General features: G+C 38.3%; 6 protein-coding genes across 22 annotated transcripts; 4 read left to right on the top strand and 2 right to left on the bottom strand.

Moving 5' to 3' along the window:
• Nucleotides 1-2933: 2933 nt before the first annotated feature.
• Nucleotides 2934-5325, top strand: LOC104721493 (cell division cycle 20.2, cofactor of APC complex). Its single transcript, XM_010439484.3, has 5 exons — nt 2934-3347; nt 3571-3849; nt 3962-4231; nt 4324-4905; nt 5002-5325. The coding sequence occupies exons 1-5, from the start codon at nt 3279-3281 to the stop codon at nt 5143-5145; spliced, it is 1344 nt and encodes a 447-aa protein (XP_010437786.2). The 5' UTR covers nt 2934-3278; the 3' UTR covers nt 5146-5325.
• Nucleotides 5326-6055: 730 nt separating this feature from the next.
• Nucleotides 6056-8060, top strand: LOC104721492 (eukaryotic translation initiation factor 3 subunit K). Its single transcript, XM_010439483.2, has 8 exons — nt 6056-6318; nt 6443-6499; nt 6594-6644; nt 6737-6799; nt 7034-7084; nt 7168-7234; nt 7425-7507; nt 7708-8060. Exons 1-8 carry the CDS (start codon nt 6199-6201, stop codon nt 7900-7902), a joined length of 687 nt encoding a protein of 228 aa, XP_010437785.1. The 5' UTR covers nt 6056-6198; the 3' UTR covers nt 7903-8060.
• Nucleotides 8061-8762: 702 nt separating this feature from the next.
• On the top strand, nt 8763-17525 carry LOC104727596 (1-phosphatidylinositol-3-phosphate 5-kinase FAB1A). 14 transcript variants are annotated; one of them, XM_087473470.1, is made up of 13 exons: nt 8763-8936; nt 9273-9488; nt 9567-10274; nt 10363-11076; nt 11600-11753; nt 11903-12247; nt 12382-13167; nt 13546-13874; nt 14175-14298; nt 14394-14558; nt 15014-16384; nt 16522-16788; nt 16893-17525. In XM_087473470.1, exons 3-13 carry the CDS (start codon nt 9664-9666, stop codon nt 17235-17237), a joined length of 5211 nt encoding a protein of 1736 aa, XP_087329596.1. In that variant the 5' UTR covers nt 8763-8936; nt 9273-9488; nt 9567-9663; the 3' UTR covers nt 17238-17525. The 14 variants fall into 14 exon arrangements, with proteins under 14 accessions (XP_087329596.1, XP_087329584.1, XP_087329591.1 ...); XM_087473458.1 differs by having other exon boundaries at nt 10354-11076; XM_087473465.1 differs by having other exon boundaries at nt 8765-8936; nt 10357-11076.
• A 353-nt stretch (nt 17526-17878) lies between these two features.
• LOC104721491 (putative pectinesterase/pectinesterase inhibitor 45) lies at nt 17879-20211 on the top strand. The gene is made up of 3 exons (XM_010439482.2): nt 17879-18986; nt 19075-19235; nt 19320-20211. The coding sequence occupies exons 1-3, from the start codon at nt 18016-18018 to the stop codon at nt 20015-20017; spliced, it is 1830 nt and encodes a 609-aa protein (XP_010437784.2). The 5' UTR covers nt 17879-18015; the 3' UTR covers nt 20018-20211.
• A 431-nt stretch (nt 20212-20642) lies between these two features.
• LOC104721490 (cell division cycle 20.2, cofactor of APC complex-like) lies at nt 20643-23208 on the bottom strand. The gene is made up of 5 exons (XM_010439481.3): nt 22733-23208; nt 22165-22443; nt 21782-22051; nt 21104-21685; nt 20643-21001 (listed from the first exon to the last, which is right to left on the bottom strand). The coding sequence occupies exons 1-5, from the start codon at nt 22826-22828 to the stop codon at nt 20858-20860; spliced, it is 1371 nt and encodes a 456-aa protein (XP_010437783.1). The 5' UTR covers nt 22829-23208; the 3' UTR covers nt 20643-20857.
• Nucleotides 23209-23464: 256 nt separating this feature from the next.
• LOC104721488 (B3 domain-containing protein REM16) lies at nt 23465-25427 on the bottom strand. 4 transcript variants are annotated; one of them, XM_087473770.1, is made up of 5 exons: nt 25294-25427; nt 24818-25121; nt 24458-24637; nt 23974-24089; nt 23465-23893 (listed from the first exon to the last, which is right to left on the bottom strand). In XM_087473770.1, exons 1-5 carry the CDS (start codon nt 25402-25404, stop codon nt 23618-23620), a joined length of 987 nt encoding a protein of 328 aa, XP_087329896.1. In that variant the 5' UTR covers nt 25405-25427; the 3' UTR covers nt 23465-23617. The 4 variants fall into 4 exon arrangements, with proteins under 4 accessions (XP_087329896.1, XP_087329897.1, XP_087329894.1 ...); XM_087473771.1 differs by having other exon boundaries at nt 23974-24071; XM_087473768.1 differs by having other exon boundaries at nt 24458-25121.
• Nucleotides 25428-25432: the final 5 nt, after the last annotated feature.

The raw sequence follows: 25432 nt of genomic DNA, 5'->3' as shown, positions 1-25432 counted from the left end.
CAAGTCACCCTCTGTTCCGGTTCTCTTCTCAGATAGCACAGCAGCAATCTACATTGCCACTAACCTTGTCTTCCACGAACGAACAAAACACATCGAAGTGGACTGTCATACTGTTCGTGAAAAGCTGGACAAAGGTCTCATCAAACTTTTACATGTCGATACTGAAGACCAGGTTGCAAACATACTCACCAAGCCTCTGTTTCCTCATCAAATTCATCATCTAAAATCCAAGATAAGTCTTCATAATATATACGTCTCATCTTGAGGGGGACTATTGAGAGAGCTTTTGGTTTAATCTTGGTTTAAATCAATTAGTTGGTTAGCTGATTAACTCAAAATAGATATTTGTATATAATACAACTCACATGTAAAATGTACAGATTAATTGAATGAAGAAAGTATTTTCCAATCCTAACAAACTCTCTCTTTCTTCTTCTCTCTCTTGTTCGTCATAGAGACTCATCGGCGTCAGAATAATACTTGTTTCCCGACGGCTAGAGAGGGTTCGAGGATGATGCACATCACCACGAGAGAATGAATTTGAGTTTGGCTTTCCAATTCTGTCTTAGTAGTTTGTTTGACTTTTTTTGGTATGATTCGATTTTGAAATTTCAAATTGATTTTAAAATCGTACCGAACCGAACCAATCCAATACTCTGAGAAGGAAGACAGTGTTCCCGGTTCGAGGGACATTGTCGGTTTGATATTAAAACCGTATCTATACTAGTATTTTACTCAAAAAAATATTTTTTTGAAACATTTACCGTTAAATACCATTAAATTATTATATTCATATCCAAACAAGGTTTGTTAACTCTCTCTACTATCTTTATAACAAAACACAATTAAAATATTTTAAATATTCATATATATATAAGTTCTACAATTAATATAGATATTTAGAAGATTTATTCCAGATTTAAAAAAATTATTCTCCTATAATCTCTTTTTTATTTTAATTTTTAAATGTAGTGAATCATTATATAATACATAAAGTTAATAAAATGTATTTTTCTGCATTTATTGTGATTTGTATTTTTTTAAACGAACAGATATTACTCGGTTAATATAAAAAGTGTATGTTCAACATACATATATCTTAAATTTACTATATATAGTAAATTATAAAATTTTAAGAAGTTTATAATTTATGACTGATATATTTAAACTTAATATAATACAAAGCCAAAGCTTAAAATTATATAATAATACAAAGCCAAAGCTTTGGAAGCCGAACCAACATCATACACCTTCATAGGCCTGGGATAAAAAACCGAACCGAAATAACCGAACCGAACCGAACCGAACCGAGATTTTTGGTGTTCGGTTCGGTTTCGGTTATAAGAGCATAACCGATCGGTAGAAATTATTTTGGGTATTCGGTTTTCGGTTATTTCGGTTCGGTTCGCCTTAACCGATCGGTTAACCGAAACAAAAACAAAACCCTACTTTTTTCTAATTCTAATCAAACTTAACCTAATAGCCGTCGTGAATCTCGATTCCTACTCTTCGATGTCAACAGATTGACATGAACTTTTCTACTTCTCCTTCTTATTATTTTTCTTCTTATCCTTGTTTATCTCCTCCTCCTTCTTCTACTTCTTCTTATCCTTCTCCTTCTTCTTGTTGTTGTTCTTCTTCCTCCTCTTCATTCGATCTCTTCTTCTTCTTTTTCTTTCTTTCGGATATCTTTTATCTTCTTCTTCATATCATTTGTCGGATCTGCGAGGTTCGCCTAAAAGGTTTTGTCGCCGGTGTGTCTCCAGCTCGTCGATTCGTCAGAGGAAGCTCGTCGATTTGCTCACAAAAATCTCAAATATGTTTTTTTTTTCTTTTTGCTAATAGGCCTAATTTTTTTTTTAAGCCCAGTTCTCAAAGTTAAACTGGTCCAAAATTTTGGTTCTCATAACTGGCCCAATAGTCTTTTTTTTTTAACAAAAGTAGACAAAATTTCGGTTTTAATTCTGAAAACCGAAAATTAACCGAAAACCGAAGTAACCGAACCGAATTTTATTTTGGTTAGGTTCGGTAACATTTTCAAATATCAAAATAAACCGAAAACTGAATTAACCGAACCGAATTAACCGAATAAACCGAAATTTCAGGGCTACACCTTCACAACGTGTGATGGATTTTGGTAGTAATCCTCAAAAACAATGCTTCAAGGTCTACCGGAGAAACAATCCTCAACATCAGTGACATCGATTGTTACTTAGTGGCTGAAGGGGTTATTGAGCGATTCAGTGATTGTGATGATTATGAGGCAGCTTTGAACGCTCGATTCACTCATGTCGAATATCTGAAAAGATATATATTGTCAACTAATTTTTTTGGGCAAAAGAATGAACATATAAAAAAAAAAATGAATAAAACGTCTAGACTTAAGAATGTTATATTGCAATATGCATTAGGTTTAGTTTATACGATAACTGGAATAAAGATAGCTTGTGATCAAAGACATAATTGGTTTTGCAATATACAAGAAGAGTAACAAATACGTCAATAGAGGGAAGCCAAATCAGATCGAATCACATAGAGAGAAAAGAGTGTTTTTGGTTTTTTGCATTTTGTAAATACATTCAAATATTTTGTAAATTATCATTAAACTGTATATGAAATGTACATGATATTATTCATATATATCTTAAAAAGAATATAAATATATGCATTTAGAAGTTTATAATCATGAAGTATGTTAAAAAAAATGACAGTTCTCACAAATAGCATGAATATAAGTTTTGTTTCTAAATTTAGCACCAAATAAGTAAAGTTATGAAAAATCTTGTCATATTATATAAAAATTATTATCATATAATCGAATTTTTACTATGAAATAATACAAAACAAAACAAACCAAAAATAATTAAAGATTTAGTAAAAGAAGATAAAAAAAAGAATCATTTTTTAAGTAAATAAATTTAGAATGTGAACTAAAAATTAATGTAAAGTACATTATATAAATAACCCCAAATTTCTAACTTTCTCAATCACTTCGATCTGCTCTCTCCCCTCTCTCTCTCATCATCTGCGAAGAACTAACAACTCTTCGCTCTCTCTCGCGCGCTTTGCTCTTCTCTCTCGAATTTACTAACGCTTTCCATCTCTACAGGCTTTAATTTGATTTGTCTTTTATCTAATCTCTCGTTGTTTAATCTTCTTAGATCTTCTAATCTGTTTCGTTTCCCATCGCTTTTGTGTGTGTTTTCTATTTGTTATTGGATTTTTTGTCTTTTGTTTGTTTGTTTGTTTGTTTGTTTGTTTGTTTGTTTGTTGATAAAATGGATATAGGTTTGAATCGGTGCCCACTTCAAGAACACTTTCTCCCCAGGAAAACTTCCAAGGAAAACGTAAAGTACCCACCCCCTTACCTCTTCAATCATTCAGAATCATCGATTCCGTTATATGAATGATACCGTTCTGCCATTGTGATTTAGGGTTTTCCCCCTTTGAATTAGATAATTAATGAACGAATTGTTTATTCTGTTTCTGATTTGATTTGTTCTTGCTTAGATTCGATTTGTGGTATTGATTGAGTTGTACTGATTTGCTTTATGTGTTATCATCCACCAGCTGGACAAGTTCATACCCAACAGATCAGCTATGGATTTCGATTATGCACACTACGCTCTTATGGAAGGGAGAAAAGGTAAGGATCAATCAGCAGCGGTAAGTTCACCATCCAAGGAGGCCTACAGGAAGCAGTTGGCTGAGACCATGAACCTCAACCACACTCGGATCCTCGCCTTCAGAAACAAACCTCAAGCTCCTGTAGATATTCTTCCCACCAATCACTCTGCTTCTCTTCACCAGCAGCCTAAATCCGTGAAGCCTCGTAGATACATTCCTCAGGTATGTTATTGTATTTATTGTGTTTTGATCCTTTAACTCCCCACCTACTTGTTGCTGCTTTTGGAGTTGTATTGATCTGTTGTTTTAACTAACTTTTCTATTGTAATACTAGACTTCTGAGAGGACATTGGATGCACCTGACATTGTGGATGACTTCTACCTCAACTTGCTAGACTGGGGCAGTGCTAATGTCCTAGCCATAGCCTTGGGTCACACTGTTTACTTGTGGGATGCTTCCACCGGTTCTACATCTGAGCTTGTCACCGTTGATGAAGAGAAAGGACCTGTCACAAGCATCAATTGGGCGCCTGATGGTCGTCATGTTGCACTTGGACTCAACAACTCTGAAGTCCAGCTCTGGGATTCTGCTTCCAACCGTCAAGTAATTTACTCAAATTCCTCTCTTTTTATGTTGAGATATAATATCAAACATTTAAGGGTCTTAGTCTGATGTGTGTATATCATAATTTGCAGCTAAGAACATTGAAGGGTGGTCACCAGTCAAGAGTAGGATCATTGGCATGGAACAATCACATCCTGACTACTGGAGGAATGGACGGACTTATCATCAACAATGATGTGAGGATCAGATCACCCACTGTGGAAACTTACCGAGGTCACACTCAAGAGGTTTGTGGTCTCAAGTGGTCAGGATCTGGACAGCAACTAGCGAGTGGTGGCAACGACAATGTGGTACACATTTGGGATCGTTCTGTCGCCTCCTCAAACTCAACTACGCAATGGCTGCACAGGCTCGAAGAACATACATCTGCCGTGAAAGCTCTTGCGTGGTGCCCTTTCCAAGCGAATTTGCTTGCAACTGGTGGTGACGGTGGAGACAGGACCATCAAGTTCTGGAATACTCACACCGGGGCTTGCCTGAATTCAGTAGACACTGGTTCCCAAGTTTGTTCGTTGTTATGGAGCAAGAATGAAAGAGAGTTGCTTAGTTCACATGGGTTTACACAGAATCAGCTTACACTTTGGAAGTACCCTTCCATGGTGAAAATGGCTGAGCTCACTGGTCATACATCAAGAGTTCTATATATGGCCCAGGTAATTTCATCAATTTCTTTTTTGGTGGTGAAAGTACTCTTAAGTCTTTGAGGTATTTTGTCCTAAAACTCGTGTTCTTTATTATGTTTTCTACAGAGTCCAGATGGTTGTACCGTAGTTTCAGCAGCAGGAGACGAGACTCTGAGATTCTGGAATGTTTTTGGAGTACGAGAGACCGCCAAAAAAGCTGCTCCAAAAGCAGTTTCCGAGCCATTTTCTCACGTGAATCGTATTCGTTGAAGCTGTGACTAAACACAACAAGGAAACCCATTGATTGTTACATAAAGAAAGAAACTATTTTTTTATTACTAAAGAATTCATTTTTTGTGAACTGTATTGACAAATAGAGATTGAGTTTGTATATAAAGATTACTTGTATATATTGAAATTTGAATAGAAAGATTATGATTTTATACTCTCTAAGGATATCCACTTTTACCATTCCTTAATGTGTTTTAGTACCTTCTCACTTTTGCCTTCTTTCGAGGGTCTGATGGTTATGCCAACTCCAGACTTAATTCAACGAAAAAGTGACTCATCGCCAATACAGTGATAAGGATTTTCAAATGTTTCTTCAGTCGTTAATGTTTGAAATATGGACAAGATTGAGTATTATAGTCACTAGTACTCTAATTATTGTGCTACTCTAAATTATTCAAATCAGCTCGGTCTTTACTGAAGAGTCATGATGAGTAGTTCAAGGCACTAATTCTTCTATCACACTACCTTGAGGTATGCAAACATCAGTACAATTTGCGAGCCGAAAAGTTGTACATTGAGTATTTAAATCACTTGTTTTACCTTTGCAGATTGGGAGGTTCTGAGATGAAGCTGCCAAGAATCGTCACATTCTCAAAGCTGTCCAGGTAACAAAGTTCTGGATTCATTGAGCACCAAGTGATTCCCAACTTATACTGATGTTACTTGTTAGCATACCTCAAGATAGCTTTTAACATGGATAGTGCCATAGTGGCATGGCTTAGTGTTGCAATTGACAAAATTGTAGGGTTCAATTTTAAATAATATAGACTCCTTAGGATTGTTCGATAAATAACTTTGACATTGGCTAAGGCAGAAAAACATATTTACCAAAAGAGTCCTTAGGAATTTCTATTATTCTAAATTGAACCCTAAAATTGTTTCTACTGCAACACTAAGCCCAGACGACAAAGCTTCGTCGTTTTACTCATAAACCCTAGATCCGTTTCATCTCAGCCGCGAATCATCTCCTCTGCTGGTAAAAAAATCCAACGAAGAGACAGAAACGGAGAAAGAGAAAGAAGGAGAGGAGAGATGGGAAAAGAGATCGAGTCCCCGCAGGAACAGAGCTCTTACACTGTTGAGCAGCTCGTCGCCGTCAATCCTTTCAACCCTGAAATCTTACCCGATCTCGAAAACCACGTTAACGAGCAGGTTCCTTTTATCAATCGATTTTTGAGCATCGCTGGATTCTGATTTAGGATTACATTGGAATGTGTTAAGCTTTATGTTGTTGAAATCTTCTTCCATTGATTGTTTCGTTATGATTTTGTTTTAGGTTACATCGCAAACGTATAGTCTGGAAGCAAATCTATGCTTGCTTCGTCTCTATCAGGTACTCTAGTTGTTCGTATGATCATCATCAAAACCATACCTGTCCAAAGTTAGTGTCTCCGATCGTTTACTGGTATTGTTTTTTTTTTATGCAGTTTGAGCCTGAGCGCATGAATACTCATATCGTGGCTCAAATCTTGGTTAAGGTATATCTGGCTGACCACTTTCAGATTACTACCATTGTTTCTTGGCTTATGTATGCATTACTCTCTCTGATTTTGTTTTCTCTTTTGTGAAGGCTCTTATGGCTATGCCAACTCCAGACTTCAGCCTTTGCCTCTTCTTGATTCCTGAGAGAGTGGTACGTTTCTTTCCTCTTATTTCCTAATAATTTGCTTTCATAGGTTTATGAGTTGAGACTATCGCCAGTTCAGAGATAGAAGATTTCTCATATGTTTCTTTAGTCGCTGATGATGGACAACTAGATAGGAGTATCGCAATCATCAGTACCCAATTTGTTTTGTTACTCGGAATTAGTGAGCTCAGTCTTTATTCTGAGAATTAATAGACGCACTTGTTTGTATTGTGGTTTCAGCAAATGGAGGAGCAGTTCAAGGCGCTAATTGTCCTCTCACACTACCTTGAGGTACGCAAACATCAGTATAAGTTTGGACTTGGAGCTGTAAAGGTGTACAATGAGTATTTGAAACACTTGTTTTACTTTTGCAGACTGCGAGGTTCCAACAGTTCTGGGATGAAGCAGCGAAGAACCGTCACATTTTTGAGGCTGTTCCAGGTAACAAAGTTCTGGATAATAAATAAATTGCTTAGTATGTATTAACAAGGTTCTGGATCTGGATTAGTTATTTAAGAATATATATGTCGTCTAGAAATGCCAGCCATCTGATCGTCTTGATTACTTCTTTTTGGTACTATCTATTCAGACATTGTATGTAGACGTCTAATATGCAAGAGAATAAATGCAGGTTTTGAGCAAGCTATCCAAGCATATGCAAGTCACCTTCTTAGCTTAAGCTACCAAAAGGTTCCAAGATCTGTGCTTGCTGAGGTATGATATTTGGTTTATGATTTTGGCAGTCAGCCAGACTTTAAACATGATTAGCTTTAGTAAATGGTAGACTTTTGGATGTGAAATCTCTCACTTTTGTATAATGCTTTCTTCCACATCATAGTTTTAGTAATCTATTTTGTTGAACTTTTATTGTCGATACATGCCTTTGCTCACTAGTTGTGAAACATTTTGCACAGGCTGTTAACATGGATGGTGCATCTCTAGAAAAGTTCATTGAGCAGCAAGTGACTAACAGTGGATGGATTGTTGAGAAAGAGGATGGAAGTATTGTCTTACCGCAGAATGAATTTAACCATCCGGAGCTTAAGAAAAATACTGGTGAGAATGTTCCCTTGGAACACATCGCCCGCATCTTCCCAATCCTTGGTTGAACCAATATTATGAGGACACCTGCAAGTTTTCCTTCTGTCTCTGATGTTCTTGTCTTGTACACAACATTAAGACACTGTAATGTGAATTTGGGCACTGGCCTTCCTCTTTTGAGATTTTCTTTAAAATCAAGTAGAACTCAAAACTGTTCTTGAATCAATCTTTAGACAACCGAAAAAACAAAAAGGGTCTCTTGGTTTATGGGAATGGGCACGGCAAATGCATATATATAAAGGGTCGTTTGAGTTATACAAGTATCATCATCTATATACTCGTTTAGTTGGATTGTCATCCTCTCTCTTACACAGATCACATCCGAAGATTGACAGCCATCCATTTTGGAAGCTCACGTGTTTGACACCAAATCATCGTCACGTGCTTCTTTTCTTCCTTTCCCATGCACACACACATTTTGACTGCCTCCACCCTTTTTTTTCTTTCTTAAAATTTTGACTGATTTAAAAATTAAAACTATATAATTAGTTAGATCATCTCGTATCTAAGATTGATTTGCCTAATTAAGACCATAAACTTTTGATTCTTTTATGTAAGCTAATCAGTATGTCAGCCAGCCATATACAGACTTTTGGAATTGTAATAACTGAACTATATTAATAATGAACCTATATATAAATAAATATTTTTTTAATATGGTCGACAACAATGAAGGAAGCTAATAAGTAATAAGTTAATTTTTCTTTGCCAGTCATTTCTATATAAAATTTTGTTGTTTTTATATTTAGTCGACATAATGAAGATCTATACATGTGATATACAATTATAGCATGTAATAAAAGTGTGTATTTTAATTAGAGATAGATACGTGTAAGATATAATGATATGGGATATATTCATAATATACGCGAATTAAAAAGTGAAATAGAAACAAGGCAACAAACAACAAAAACAAACAAAGATCAGACAAACAAGTCGTGAACATAAAAACGGGAGAAAGAAACAACAAGAGAAAGAAAAAAAAAAAAAAAGAGCAAAGGAGGAGCACAAAAAAGAAACTGCAAATCCAATCTTTGTTTATGTAATAATCCATTCAAACCTTCTTTTATCCTGATTTGTATCTGTTCAATTTTTAAGATTTTTTTTTTGTGTGTGTTTGTGTTTGTTTTCTTCTCCTCTTTGAATCTCTTTGTCGGGTATCCGAGAATTTCGAGGAGGAAACAAAAAAAAAAATCTGAGTTTTTGCCCGTTCCCATTATCTCAGCTTGGCACTATTCAGTGGGATTATGGTTAATTTGGTTCCTTGAAATTGATTTCATATTCTTATCCATAAGAAATCTTGTGCTTTCTGTTACCATTTTGGGGTTGTTTCTTATTTTGTCAATTAAAAATTACTTCTTTTCTTCTCCTCGCGTAGTTTAGCATTCGGAGTTTCGTGACAGCGAGAGTTGCTGGTTTCGTGGGGGGTTTTATTGGTTTCTGGGATCAAGACAGAGAAGGATTCGAGTTTGCAGAAATTGGAAGTGAGAGATCTAATGATCTTTGAATCATATCATCGGGCATAAATTCTGGATTTTGAAGTTTGAGAGTGACCCATTTGACTTGGTCCTCGGAGATATCTTATTCAATCCAGGTTGATAAATCTCTCTCTTTCATGTTCGTTCAGGTAAAGTTTGTTGATTTGAGTGGTTATAACTAATTTCATCTTCAGGGGATCAAGGATTAGTAGTAGACTTAATGCGGCTAAGCAAATGGGTTTATTATCATCATGATGACTCTCCTTGTTGCTTCTGGAGGAGATTCAGTAAATGGATTCACCGGATAACAACAACAAAGCAGCACCTGGATTTGTCGACATAGTCAAATCTTGGATCCCTAGAAAGAGTGAGTCCTCAAATATGTCGAGGGATTTTTGGATGCCTGACCATAGCTGTCCTGTGTGTTACGAGTGTGATGCTCAGTTCACTGTTTTTAATCGGAGGCACCATTGCCGGCTTTGCGGTCGTGTGTTTTGTGCCAAATGCGCTGCTAATTCTATCCCATCTCCATCTGATGAAACTAAGGATACTCATGAGGAACCAGAAAGGATTAGGGTTTGTAATTACTGCTACAAACAGTGGGAGCAAGGCATTGTTCCCCCTGATACTGGTGCTACTATTATTAGCCTTCATTTTAGTTCATCCCCTTCTGCTAGAAGTGTGGCAAGTACTGCCTCCAACTGCACCTCTAATAGTAGCAACTGCACCCTTGATTCAACTGTTGGACCCTTTCCTAAACCCAAGATGAATCCCCCGTCTAGCCGTCGTGTCTCGGCAAACATGGATTCTGAGCAGCAGAATTCATCATCGCGTAGGAGCTCAGGTGCTTATGGGCATGTGTTAGATTCTTCTGAAAATCAAGTTGAATTCTTTGTAAACAGGTAACTTTTTTTCTTTCTTTTCACTATTTTGTCTCAGTTTAAATTTATCTGTTCAGTTGCTCATTTTTGCGAGGATTAGTAGTGGCAGGAGTGATGGTGAAGCTGATGAGGATGACGATTATCAATCTGATTTTGCACAATCTTACTCTCAAGGAAATGACTACTATGGTGCCATTAGCCTTGATGAAGTAGAACATATCTATGGGTCAGATGAAGCTCATGACGTTGGTGTAAATATAGATCCAAACATAGGTTGCTTTCCTCCTGATCAAGATCTTGACTCACTGGATACGGAGACGATAGATAAAACTAGACTACAAGGGAATGAATGGAACGATGTGAAGGAGGGAAGCCCTCCTTGTGAAGAGTCCTTTGAGCCCGAAGTAGTGGATTTTGAGAGCGATGGGCTCTTATGGTTACCGCCAGAGCCAGAGAACGAAGAAGATGAAAGAGAAGCTGTGCTATCTGATGATGACGGTGATGAAGGTGATAGAGGTGATTGGGGGTATCTTCGCCCATCAAATAGCTTTAACGATAAGGAGTTCCACTCTAGGGACAAGTCCAGTGGTGCTATGAAAAATGTTGTGGAAGGGCACTTTAGGGCTTTGGTAGCGCAACTTTTGGAGGTTGATAATCTACCTATGGTCAATGAAGGCGATAAAGAGGGCTGGCTTGATATAATTACATCATTGTCTTGGGAGGCGGCAACGCTTCTCAAGCCAGATACAAGTAAAGGTGGAGGAATGGATCCAGGAGGATATGTGAAGGTTAAATGTATCCCTTGTGGCTGTCGCAGTGAGAGGTGACTTTTTTGGACCCTTTGTATGGGATGTTTTCTGTGCTTGATGTTTGTTCTAGATACAGTGACATATATGGATTTTTCCAATACTGTTCATGCTTTTTAACTGTATGATTAATGTTCTGCGCAGTTACATAATGGTTGACAATTTCATCCATTCTCCTTTAGGATTAACTTTGAATGACATTTATTTTGAATTTATGAGAGACTGTTCCTGGATTTGCATTCATCAATTATCATTATCTAAGTGCTCACAATTTCTATACGTGGAAGAATGTTTAAACACTTCTATTTCGTTATTGTCCGTTATTGATAGTTTCACTACGTAAATTCTAATTGAAAATACTGTGCTTTATATTAGCTTCATGTGATTGTCCGTTATTGTCCGTTATTGTTCGTTATTGTCCGTTATTGTGCTTTATATTAGCTTCATGTTTTTGTTGTGAATATTTTGTGAGGATTTATTCTCTGTCAATTGACTGCTAAACTCTGCAGTACTAATTAAACTGGGATGGTATTTTTTTAGTATGGTCGTGAAAGGAGTTGTTTGCAAGAAAAATGTGGCTCATCGGCGAATGACTTCAAAGATCGAGAAGCCGCGTCTGCTAATCCTTGGAGGAGCTCTGGAGTATCAGCGCATTTCTAACCAGCTGTCTAGTTTTGACACTTTGTTGCAACAGGTCTGAATTTTTCTTCTTCTATATTTTTCGCTGTAACTATGGACTTGAATCCTTTCACTGAAAGAAAAGGAAAAGCATAATTCTGTCGCTTTAGAGATGTAGGTGGTTAGAAATTTCTGCATTATTAAAGGCTATCTCTGGTGTTTCAGGAAATGGACCATTTGAAGATGGCTGTTGCCAAAATTGATTCTCACAATCCCGACATTCTATTGGTGGAGAAATCTGTCTCACGGTTTGCTCAGGATTATCTTCTTGCAAAGGACATATCTCTTGTGTTGAATATTAAAAGGTCCCTTCTAGAACGCATATCACGCTGTACTGGTGCGCAGATTGTCCCTTCGATTGACCAGCTCACATCACCAAAGCTGGGTTATTGTGACCTGTTCCATGTGGAAAAGTTTGTTGAGAAACATGTTAGTCCTTCTCAAGTTGCAAAGAAAATGGCCAAGACTTTAATGTTTTTTGATGGCTGCCCTAAGCCTTTGGGTTGTACGGTAAGTTCCCCAACATGTTTTTGGTGTTTTAAGACATGGGATCCTTAACCTGTTATAATGACTACGCATATATGGTATATCTGATTTTCTTTTAAAAAAAGTTAAAGTATGGCTGCTTGATCTGTTTTTTTCAGATATTGCTCAAGGGGGCTCATGAAGATGAGCTAAAGAAGGTGAAACATGTGATTCAGTATGGAGTTTTTGCAGCATATCATTTGGCTCTTGAGACATCTTTCCTGGCAGATGAAGGTGCTTCCCTGCCAGAACTTCCTCTGCAGACCCCAATTACAGTGGCTTTACCTGATAAGCCATCAACAATTAACAGATCAATATCCACAATACCTGGTTTTTCTGTGTCAAGTGCTGAAAAGTCTCCAACTACTGAATTAAGGGATGGGCCACATAAAGCCAGTGTCGACCTTACTGGTAATTTCACTTCTAGTAAGACTGATTTACAAGGGAGATTGGATGGAAACGACAGGATTGACCCATCTGAAAATCTGCTTCACAACTTGGATACTGTTTACTGTAAGCCTCCAGAAATTATTACCTCTAAGGACGATGGATTAGTTCCTACTCCAGAACCCAGGCAGCTATCGTTTCACAAGGAAGAACCTTCTGTTCAAAAAGATGAGTGGTCTGTTTTACCCTGTGCCACAGAACAAGTAACCGATGGTGCTTACACGGATCAATCCACAGTAATAGGAGATCAGAATTGTAGTAGACAGGAACAGATGGACTCTTCAAAAGGAGACTTTCTTCCTTCAGCATCTGACCATCAAAGTATATTGGTTTCCTTATCAACAAGATGTGTGTGGAAAGGATCTGTGTGTGAACGGGCTCATCTACTTCGTATCAAATACTATGGGAGCTTTGACAAGCCTTTGGGACGGTTCTTAAGGGATAATCTCTTTGATCAGGTACCTGTCATTTTAAGTGTGTTGTTTATCTCTTAGTTTTTAACACACCATGTTTCTTTTAGCCAATGGTGAGCAAATTGAACCAGGTGGACCAGCTAATCCAACTAAAGTCCTATGGACACTTGTTACCTTTTTATTTTTACGTGGATAATTTTGGAAGCAACTTAAATAGGTTCCAGATTCATAAATCATAAAAGCAATCCATAAAATAGTAAGTTTAAGAGAGTGAAACTGGAGGGAAAAGCAGAAAAATGACATTAATATGGTTCAAAGATTCCAGAATAATAAATGTGTAAGACCAGAGATTAATAAAACCTATCATGTTGGTATAAATTTCTGGTTATTAATAGCTGACGCTTGCATTAATCTCTTGTTCAGGATCAGTGCTGCCCATCATGTACGATGCCAGCGGAAGCACACATTCATTGTTATACTCATAGGCAAGGTAGTCTGACAATATCTGTTAAGAAATTACCTGAATTGCTACCTGGGCAACGTGAAGGGAAGATTTGGATGTGGCATCGATGTCTGAAATGTCCTCGGATCAGTGGTTTTCCTCCAGCCACACGCAGAATTGTGATGTCAGATGCGGCGTGGGGATTGTCTTTTGGCAAATTTTTGGAGCTGAGCTTTTCTAACCATGCAGCGGCTAGTCGTGTGGCCAACTGTGGTCATTCCCTTCACAGAGACTGTCTCCGGTTCTATGGGTATGTAGAAATGCTTCCTAATAAACACTTCCTCTGTAGACTGTTTCGCTTGTTACATGTTACTATTTTTTTCTCTTCCAATATATCTGATTCTCAAGTGCATTGCGTAATGCAGTCAAGCGTAACACTAATACACTTTACATCAGATATATAGTCTAGATAGGCTCCGCGTAAGTGGTTGTGTTGGTCATTCACATCTTAAATCCATAAGTATCAGTCTATGTTTGAGGGTGGTGACCTTGTATTATACAAGCTTGAACATGTCAGTACTGAGTGTCATATATATTTTCCTCACTACAGTTTTGGGAGAATGGTGGCTTGCTTCCGCTATGCGTCAATCAATATTTATGCAGTTTTTCTGCCACCATCAAAACTTGAGTTCAACTATCAGAACCAGGAATGGCTCCAAAAGGAATCCAAAGAGGTTACAAGTTTCCCGTCTATCTAGTCAAACATTTGTACATTATAAACAAAAGCAGGAGCTTTATAGTACTCATTTGTCATGTTTGTATACTTTAGGTGATTCAAAAGGCAGAAGTCCTTTTTAATGAGGTTCAGGAGGCTCTTGGTCAGATTTCAGCGAAAAGAATGGATGCAGGTTCCAAGGGCAGCACTCCCAACAAGATAAAGCTTTCTCTTGAAGAACTTGCAGGACTTCTTGAGCAACGTAAAAAGGAATATAAGGTACCTGTCATGCAACTTATACACCGTTAGACTTGAGAAAAAACAGAGTTGCATGTGCTTGGTGCATGTCATCACTCACTGTCACACTCGCACTCACCAACCACCCGCACAAACACCTGCATGTTTAAATGTGGACATTTTTGGTATATACATATTGATAGTTAATTATCAACACCCGACTACAGATACGCATATCCACTTTTCATGTGTCAACTACTGTCACTGACACTGTGAATAGACTATTTCTTCATTACACTCCTAGTGCAGTACTTGGTTGTGCTCAAAAAGGGATCAAAAACTTCCGGTCAATTGTAGAAGTCTGTTTCATGATCTGCTGGCCTTTGTAGGCACGCGTATTTTACTTAGTCTCTGCACCTGTAGTCCTTTCTACAGTATAGGATGATTTTTCTGTTTCCTCTATATGCAATACTAATTGAGGCTGTTGTGGGTTTCAGGAATCATTACAGCAAATGTTAAATGTGTTTAAGGATGGACAACCTACTATTGATATCCTTCTGATAAACAAACTTCGAAGACTGATACTTTTCGATTCATATGCTTGGGATGAATGCCTAGCAGGGGCTGCCAGTATGGTAAGAAATAACTATTCTGAAGCTCCGAGGAATTCTGCCCCAAAAGTCATGGGTCGTAACGTTTCTTTAGAGAAGCTTGGTGATGAAAAAATAAGGTCGATACCAACCCATGTTGATTTGAGTGGCAAAATTGCTGCTATTCCTGAAGATGTAGGCTCAGACGTGCCCCAAGATTGTAGGATGGAGTTCGAGCCTAGTGAAGGTGGCAAAGATAATTTTGCGGAGCCTGCGCAGGATGTTAAAACAGTACTCTCTGAGAGCCAGTCTCAAGCAACAGATTTATCTGATACTCTTGATGCAGCATGGATAGGTGAACAAATTATTTCAGATAATGGTATTGCCCGTCCGCCTAGCAGAGCTGCTTCAGCAAATGAAACTCAGATTCCTGATTTAAGGCTATTGGGTTCAGAAAGTGGGCTGAACATTAAAGGCGTCCCTACCAGTGGTGAACATACAACACAAGTTCAAATGCCTTCTCCTAGTTTCTACTATTCACTCAACAAAAATTATTCGCTTAATTCTCGCAAGCATATTATGGCTGAAGACCGGCCTGTCTATGTTTCTTCATATAGAGAGCTTGAATGGCGAAGTGGTGCTAGGCTGCTACTTCCTCTGGGAGTTAATGACTTGGTACTGCCAGTGTATGATGACGAGCCTACTAGTATCATAGCTTATGCCCTTACATCATCAGAATATAAAGCCCAGATGTCTGGATCAGATAAGTCAAGAGATCGCTTGGATAGTGGAGGTTCCTTTTCACTTTTTGATTCTGTTAATCTTCTCTCATTGAACTCTTTGAGCGATTTGTCAGTCGACATGAGTAGAAGTCTTAGCTCTGCTGATGAACAAGTCTCGCAGCTTTTACAGTCATCACTTTATTTGAAAGATCTGCATGCTAGAGTTTCGTTTACAGATGAAGGTCCTCCAGGGAAAGTGAAGTACTCTGTGACGTGTTATTATGCTAAGGAGTTTGAAGCCCTGAGGAAGATTTGTTGTCCTTCAGAAACAGATTTCATTAGATCTCTTGGTCGTTGTAGAAAATGGGGAGCCCAGGGTGGAAAGAGCAACGTCTTCTTTGCAAAAAGTTTGGATGACCGTTTCATCATCAAGCAAGTTACAAAGACAGAGCTTGAGTCCTTCATCAAGTTTGGGCCTGAGTACTTCAAATACCTGACCGAGTCCATCAGTACTAAAAGCCCTACAAGCCTTGCAAAGATCTTGGGGATCTATCAGGTACAAAAACTGACAAAATAGTTAACTAACAATCTCTCTGAACTACATGATATAATTGAGAATGCTTTTGTTCGACTCAAACCGTCACTTTTGTTGATATTTAGTGAGACTCATAGTTCTTTGCTAATTCTTTCAAGGTTTCATCCAAACACCTTAAAGGAGGAAAAGAGTTCAAAATGGACGTCTTGGTGATGGAGAATCTTCTGTTCAAGCGGAACTTCACTAGGCTTTATGACCTAAAAGGCTCCACACGTGCTCGTTACAATCCTGATACAAGTGGTAGCAATACAGTTTTGCTGGACCAGAATCTTGTTGAAGCGATGCCGACATCTCCAATATTTGTTGGGAGCAAGGCAAAACGGCTTCTTGAAAGAGCCGTCTGGAACGATACATCCTTTCTTGCTGTAAGTTCTGGTTGCTAATATTCTTTCGAAATACTAACTTGTTTGTGGGCTTTACATAGTAATACTGATGCAAGACATGTCTTGGTTTGTTTTTTTGGCTGAAGTCGATTCACGTAATGGACTACTCCTTACTAGTTGGGGTAGATGAGGAACGAAACGAACTGGTTCTAGGAATTATCGATTTCATGAGGCAATACACCTGGGACAAACATCTAGAGACTTGGGTCAAGACTTCAGGGCTACTTGGAGGACCGAAGAACTCATCTCCCACAGTGATATCGCCGCAGCAATACAAGAAAAGATTCAGGAAAGCAATGACGGCTTATTTTCTGATGGTCCCTGACCAATGGTCGCCTGCAACGGTAGTGCCAAGCAATAGTTCTTCAGCAGAGGTGAAGGAGGAAGAAGAGCGAGACAATCCTCAAGCAACAGTTGGTAACAAGTCCTGAAGCATTTTCTGCAAGATACATACAGAATCAATATTCAGTTAGCCAATATAGTTTTTTATTTTTTTGGTTGGAATGGTCCTTGGGTAATTTGTGTTTATGTACTACCCTTGGCCTTAGGTGTGGCATATGCCTCTTCCATCGCCTTTTGCATCAGAATTAATAAAAGCATGATGCAATTGTACATACACTGCTTCAATCTTTTAGTGTTGTTCAGTTACTTTTGTTTACTAACATTTTGCTCAGTAAGTAAGTGCGTCAACTGCCTATAATATTATTTTCATTTCTTTATAACGCATGCATTTTTTTAAAGATGGGATCTTCAAGAACTTGGCACTTGAACTCTATTTATATAAGCATTGTAAGATCAGAGTTCCAAATTACTACTTGAACTCTATTTATACTCCATCCAAACGCAACAGATGTAGGGCATCCAACCACCAGCAGACGATTAGATTTAGAATTTGAAGTCCGTCTTTTGGAGAGGTTTCTCTACTTTTTGATGTATTGGGGGACTTCTTTTTGACTTCTCACTTTTAAGTAGTCATACATTTTCTTGTTTCATATAGGAAAGCTAAAATTAGAAAGCATGATATTGGCTCATGAGAGAAGCAATATACATCAATCAAAACAGAGGAAAATATAATAAACACAGGAAAAAAAAATAAAAAGATTAATCTTCCAATTTACCCTCGCTGCCCTAGCTTGCTTCTAAGGCAGAGGAAAATTCATATTTTCTTCTCTCAAAGTAAAAAGACAGAGGAAAACGTTTAAAGCAAAAATGGCTTTTCAAGACTTCGACAAGATTCAAGAACGCGTAAATGCAGAGAGAAAACGTAAATTCAGGAAGAGAATCATCTTGGGATTCGTCTCTGCGCTTGTTGTTGTTGCTGCCATTATTGGAGGTGCTTTTGCTTATGTTACATATGGAAACAAAACTCATGAACAAGCGAAAACTACAAACAACAAAACCAAGGATACCCCCAAGAAAAGCGAGAGCCCTAGCCAGAAACCTCCATCATCCGCTGCACAAACTGTGAAACCTGGCCAAGTCGATAAAATTATCCAAACTCTTTGCCATTCAACTCTTTACAAACCAGTTTGCGAGAAAACTCTTAAAAATGGGACAAAGAAAGATACTCCTTTATCTGATCCTAGGAGACTTTTAGAATCTGCGATTGTATCTGTCAATGAAGATCTAGACAGAGTATTCAAAAAGGTTTTGAGCCTGAAAACAGAGAACAAAGACGACAAAGACGCTATAGCGCAGTGCAAGTTGCTTGTGGATGAAGCTAAGGAAGAACTTGGCACCTCTGCGAAAAGAATCAACGACACTGAGGTTAATAACTTTGCGAAAGTAGTTCCCTTTTTGGACAGTTGGCTAAGCGCAGTCATGTCTTATCAAGAGTCATGTGTCGATGGATTTGAAGAAGGCAAACTCAAAACCGAGATACGTAAGAATTTCAATTCTTCTCAAGTTTTGACAAGCAATTCACTCGCGATGATAAAATCTTTAGACGGATACCTTACCTCGGTTCCAAAGGTTAAAACGCGACATCTTCTTGAATCAAGATCTTTAGCTGTACAAACAGATCATACTACGTCTTGGTTAAGCAAGAAGGAGAGACGAATGTTAAAAGCTGTTGATGTGAAAGCTTTGAAACCTAATGCTACAGTTGCTAAAGATGGCAGCGGAAAGTTCACAACCATTAACGATGCACTTAAAGCCATGCCTGCTAAGTACCAAGGAAGGTACTTAACCGTCTCATAATAATGCTTCATATTTTATAAACAAGGCTTCCAGCTAGGCCTAGGCTTTATGCTTCATATCTTTTTGTAGGTATATTATCTATGTCAAACATGGAGTTTATGATGAATCTGTGATTGTTGACAAGAAGAAAGCTAATGTTACAATGATCGGTGATGGATCACAGAAGACGATCGTGACGGGAAACAAAAGCCACGCTAAGAAAATTCAAACGTTCCTCACAGCAACATTTGGTATAACCCTAATTTTGCTTAGAATATTTCAAAGAGACAACTGAGAGGTGCAATAACCTTATTTGTGCTTGGTTTACTTTATAGTGGCACAAGGAGAAGGATTCATGGCACAATCCATGGGGTTTAGGAACACGGCTGGGCCAGAGGGACACCAAGCGGTCGCAATACGTGTCCAATCCGACCGTTCGGTTTTCCTAAACTGTCGATTTGAAGGTTACCAAGACACATTACACGCGTACACGCACCGCCAATATTACAAAAGTTGTGTTATTGTCGGAACAGTCGACTTCATCTTTGGTGATGCGGCCGCCATATTCCAGAACTGTGACATCTTTATCAGAAAAGGTTCACCAGGTCAGAAGAACACGGTGACGGCTCAAGGACGAGTGGATAAGTTTCAGACGACAGGCTTTGTGATTCACAATTGTACAATAGCTCCAAACGAAGATCTGAAACCCGCAAAGGCACAGTTCAAGAGCTATCTTGGCCGGCCGTGGAAAAAACATTCTCGAACCGTCGTGATGGAATCAACAATCGAGGATGTGATCGATCCTGTTGGTTGGTTGAGATGGCAAGAGACGGATTATGCTGTCGATACATTATTTTACGCGGAATACAAGAACGACGGTCCAAGCGGAGCAACCGCTTCTAGGGTTAAGTGGCCTGGTTTTAGGGTTATTAAAAAGGAAGAAGCGATGAAATATACGGTGGGACCATTCTTACAAGGGGAATGGATCAATGGGATAGGGTCTCCGGTTAAGTTTGGCCTTTATGAAGCTTGATACTTGCTATAGACGTAAGGTGGTGACTTGTTTTGTTTTTCTTTTAATTGATGTGGGTAAAGATGATATTCCATCTTGGAAAATACAAGATTATAGAACATAAACATAGTTGAGGTAAAGTTGAGTTACGATAGCTGTCAAAAAAAAAAAAGAAAAAAAAAATAAATAAATAAGGGCTTCTAATTTAAAACTAATTGGAAGAGGAAATTGTTTTGGCGAAAAAATGAGTTCAAATTGGTTTTGGAATTGTTACCATCCTAGGGGAGCCTTTGAACCTTTAAACCGGACAGAGCTTACAACTTCTCCGTGGGATGAGAATCTTTGTTTAGATGTGTTTGTCCATTTTGAATATTTGTTTTTTTTTCCCTAGTTAACCTCAAAAGTACCAGTTATTCATATTATTAATAACTTTTAAAAGTTAAAAGTACATAATTCATTTTCAAAACTGCCTACTTTACTAGTATACTAAATCCAAAATAATATCATGAGATTGATCAAAAACTCTACAAAACTCCTTACCATATAAAAGTGTGCATAGTAGTCTGATAAAAATTAATGAGGTTTCAAGATTGATGAAGCTTTCTAACCATATAATGTGTGCATAGTTCTTGTATCATCTGACACATGTAAAATAAAATCTTTCTATTCAGCATTCTGCAAAGCAATTAAGTTTGACTCAACAATTCACAAATATAAAAAATTGTACAAACTACTCCTTTCTTCTCAATACAGTTCATGAAGAATGAATCCGGAAAAAAAAAAAAAAAAAAAGATGATTTTTTTGGCTTCTGTATTAACAACTGTCGATGGGTTTCCTTTTCGTTGTTAATCTTCACAATTTCAACGAATACGATTCACATGAGAAAATGGCTCCAAAGCAGTTTTTGGAGCAGCTTTTTTGGTGGTCTCTGGTACTCCAAAAACATTCCAAAATCTCAGAGTTTCGTCACCTGCTGCTGAAGCCACGGTACAACCATCCGGACTCTGTAAAAAAATACAACAAACAACACAACTTTTAGGGCCAAAGACCTCACAACACAAAGCTACTTGGCAGCTAAAGATAAAGAAGATTTGATTTATATTTACCTGAGCCATATATAGGACTCTTGATGTATGACCGGTGAGCTCAGCCATTTTCACCATGGATGGGTACTTCCAGAGTGTAAGCTGATTCTGCGTAAACCCATGTGAACTAAGCAACTCTCTTTCATTCTTGCTCCATAACAACGAACAAACTTGGGAACCAGTGTCTACTGAATTCAGGCAAGCTCCGGTGTGACTGTTCCAGAACTTGATGGTCCTGTCTCCTCCACCACCACCAGTAGCAAGCAAATTCGCTTGGAAAGGGCACCACGCAAGAGCTTTCACAGCAGATGTATGTTCCTCAAGCCTGTGCAGCCATTGTGTGGTTGAGTTTGAGGAGGCGACAGAACGATCCCATATGTGCACCACATTGTCGTTGCCACCACTCGCTAGCTGCTGTCCAGATCCTGACCACTTCAGACCACAAACCTCTTGAGTGTGACCTCTGTAAGTTTCCACAATATGTGATCTGATCCGTACATCGTTGTTGACAATCTGCCCGTCCATTCCTCCAGTAGTCAGGATGTGATTGTTCCATGCCAATGATCCTACTCTTGATTGGTGGCAACCATTCAATGTTCTCAGCTGCAGAAATATGATAAACACATTAGGTCAAGGGTTAAAACATGAAAACCAGGTTATTGATATCTAAACAGAAGAGTAAGGGATTTGAGTAATTACTTGGCGGTTAGAAGCAGAATCCCAGAGCTGGACTTCAGAGTTGTTGAGTCCAATAGCAACATGACGACCATCAGGCGCCCAGTTGATACTTGTAACAGGTCCCTTCTCTTCATCGATGGTGACAAGCTCGGATGTAGAACCAGTGGAAGCATCCCATAAGTAGACAGTGTGGTCCAAGGCTATGGCCAAGACATTTGCACTTCCCCAATCAAGCAAGTTGAGGTAGAAATCATCCACAATGTCAGGTGCATCCAAGGTTCTCTCAGAAGTCTATAATTACAACATAGAGAATAACAACAGTCAGATCAATACAAACTCCAATCCAAAGCAACAAGTAACTGGGTTCTTTTCATTCAAACTCAATAATCAAAAACATAACATACCTGAGGAATGTATCTGCGAGGCTTTACAGATTTAGGCTGCTGGTGAAGAGAAGCAGAGTGATGGGTGGGAAGAAGATCTACAGGAGCTTGAGGTTTGTTTCTGAAGGCGAGGATCCGAGTGTGGTTGAGGTTCATGGTCTCAGCTAACTGCTTCCTGTAGGCCTCCTTGGATGGTGAACTAACCGCTGCTGATTGATCCTTACCTTTTCTACCTTCCATAAGGGCGTAGTGTGCATAATCGAAATCCATAGCTGATCTGTTGGGTATGAACCTGTCCAGCTGGTGGAAGATAACATAATCAAATCAGTACAATTCAATCAATATCACAATCTTCACAAATCGAAATCAGCAGAACAGAATCATAAAACCCCCCCAAATCGAAACCCTAATTCGTAATAACAGAACGGGATCAAGTAAATTACATCGGTTCTGAAGAATAATCATAAAAAACCCCCAAATCGAAACCCTAATTCGTAATGGTAGAACGGAATCATGTAAATTGCATCGGTTCTGAAGAATCAAAAACCCTAAATTGAAACGACAGTAAAGAATAAAAGCATAAACTTACGTTTTCCTTGGAACTTTTCCTGGGAAGGAAGTGTTCTTGAAGAGGGCAACGAGTCTGCGCCTTTAAGTAAGAAGGAGTGCTCATACCTGCATCCATATTATCACCAAAAACACACACAACAAAGATAACAAACAAAAACAATCCAAACAAACAGCAAAAACACAATAACGATGATGATATAATACGAAAAACGGATTAAAAGATCTCAATCAGAGAAAGACGAATCTCAATCAAACAATGGCAGAGACGGAATCGTAAGTAAATTCAAGATTAGAGCAGAGAGCGCGAGAGAAAGCGGGAGAGATGAGTTTCGTCGCTGATTAGATGATTGAGACGGTGGTGATAGATTTGGGGATTTTATATAGCATCGGAGTCTCTCAATTTAGGGTTTTTAATTGGAAACTCTGTAACGGCTCTATTTTGGAGAGAGACGTTATGGATATTTTATTTTGCTGGTATACTAATCTTTTATTTGTAGAATAAAAATCAGCAATTGTTAGGCTCTAAATAGTAAATATAGCAAAAGATACAACATTAATTATATCGGATTTTATATATTACAAACCAAAGCAAAACCACTTGGTTATGACATATGAGTTATGATGAACATAAAACATGACTGAACCAAAAGACAAAAAGAGTTGGTTTAGCCCCAAGTGCCCAACACGAGAGAAAAGGCAATGCAAAAAAAAACCGAAAACGAAGATGATTGAGGCTACACTAGAGGAAGCATAGTGAGAGATGATAGATTACATTACACATAATTCTTACATTAACCTTTATATATAAGTTTTCATCTACGCTAGCTACTTCTACTTACTTGCACTACCGGTTGAAAAAACAAACATTTGTTGCCTGCCTGGCTTACTTTTTTTACATATCGAGTCAACCATTGTTGCTACTTTCCGCTTCTGCAGCACGAAAAATATAGACATGGAGATGAAGCGGTTTTGTTTCAGAATTTGTTGGCTCAAACACACAGACATCACTCTCCCGCAAGTTGTTGTCTTGTACAAACTTCTTCCACCCGGTTGATATCCCACCACGACCACGTGATCCGAAAAAGTTAAACTTCATGACCCATTTCTTTTGATCCACCTGCATCACCACTTCTTGGCGTGCTAAAAGATTGTTCTTCAGGCACCATTTGTATGGGATTGTCTGTTTTTCAATAGAAAACATTACTTTTTTCTTCTTCCAATAATCAAAAGATGATACACAAAGCGATGAGAAGTCTTTACCAGAAAACACTTCGACACATGAGAGCGTTTCATGACCACCATGAAACCATCCGGCAAAACGACTCTCTGAGCCAGAGATAAGGCTTTATTGCCACCAGCTGAAATCATCTCGATGTCTTAAGATATATATTAGTATTTTTAGATGCGTAATAAAATGAGATAGAAACTGATAACTATATGAGATTAAAAGACATATGATCAAAGGCTATATAGCTAGTATTTAGTGAAGTTCGAGAACAAGAAACTGTTTGTACCAATTGAGAGAACTTTTTAATCTCCACACCTAATCTCCAGAATCATAGAATAACCAAGACTCAGGACTAAGTTACTCCAAGTTGTTATGACAGTAACATTCTCAAAACCTGAAACTCTAATTTAAACAGTTGCATGCAAAATCGAGACTAGGGTCCAGGGACAGGGCATATCAGATGAATACCAAGAAACTGGTGCAATGTGTAATCAATAAGTAAGAAGATTTTCATACCAGGTTTATGATCGAGACTATCATTACTTATTTCTCCTCGCATCTTCTTTAAACCGCTAAAGGGATACTTCTCTTTACTGACTCGTCCGGTACTAGTTGGAGAGATAACAGGAAGCTGGGCAGATGCTGTATCAATGTCAGAGTTAAAATGTTCTTCTTGATCATAACCGGTCTGAGATACTACAAGACGCGGAGTTAGCATTGTGTCAATTTCAACATCAATGTCAATGAGGTCTTCTAGCTCATTAATATCAACTACTGGAGGAGATATAAGACGTTGCTGGTTTGGTGAAGTTTCAACATCACCAGGGTTAAAATGTATCTCAGGTGATCTCGAAGAGGTAGCAGTAAAATCAGTACCTTTGGTCTTGTCTGCATGTCCACATTTCCTGACGAAATAAGAAGCGGGTCTCTCACACAAGGTCTGTCCATCGAAAATCAAAACTTCAAACTCAGACACTCCATGGAACTTGAAGACCAATAGATCATTCTCCTTTAGCGAATGATCTTTCACAAACTTGTCCCACCCACAACGAAATGCCAGTGTCTTTTCAACATCATCTTGCTCGACTTTCACATTGTATATAGCGCCACTTGGACTTTTGAGAGTCACAATCTGAGGTAGCTTTCTTTTGCAATGTATTGAAAACTTTTGAGGTATGACCTGCAAATTAGTTGCAAAACAAGATTAAACGAAATTGATACTTCTTATGTTTCTAAAACAGGGCAATCTCTGGATTCAAATAGACAAAACTCTAAGGAAAGTGAACACATCAAAACAAAAATAAAATCAAAGGAGGAACTGAAGAAGGATAGAGAAAGTAATAGAAACATACGAGACGATGATGGAAACCAGTAAGGAGGAGCTGAGAGAAATGAAGGGTCTGGAAATGAGTCCAGTAGAGTTCTTCTTCCCATTGCATGCAGTCCTCGCAATTCTCTTCCATCTTCTTCCTCTCTCTCTCTTGCCAGTTG

The sequence above is a fragment of the Camelina sativa genome, chromosome 11 (assembly GCF_030686135.1).
Source record: "Camelina sativa cultivar CO46 ecotype springtype chromosome 11, ASM3068613v1".
NCBI lineage: Eukaryota > Viridiplantae > Streptophyta > Magnoliopsida > Brassicales > Brassicaceae > Camelina > Camelina sativa.
This window is presented reverse-complemented; position numbering and strand designations above follow the sequence as displayed.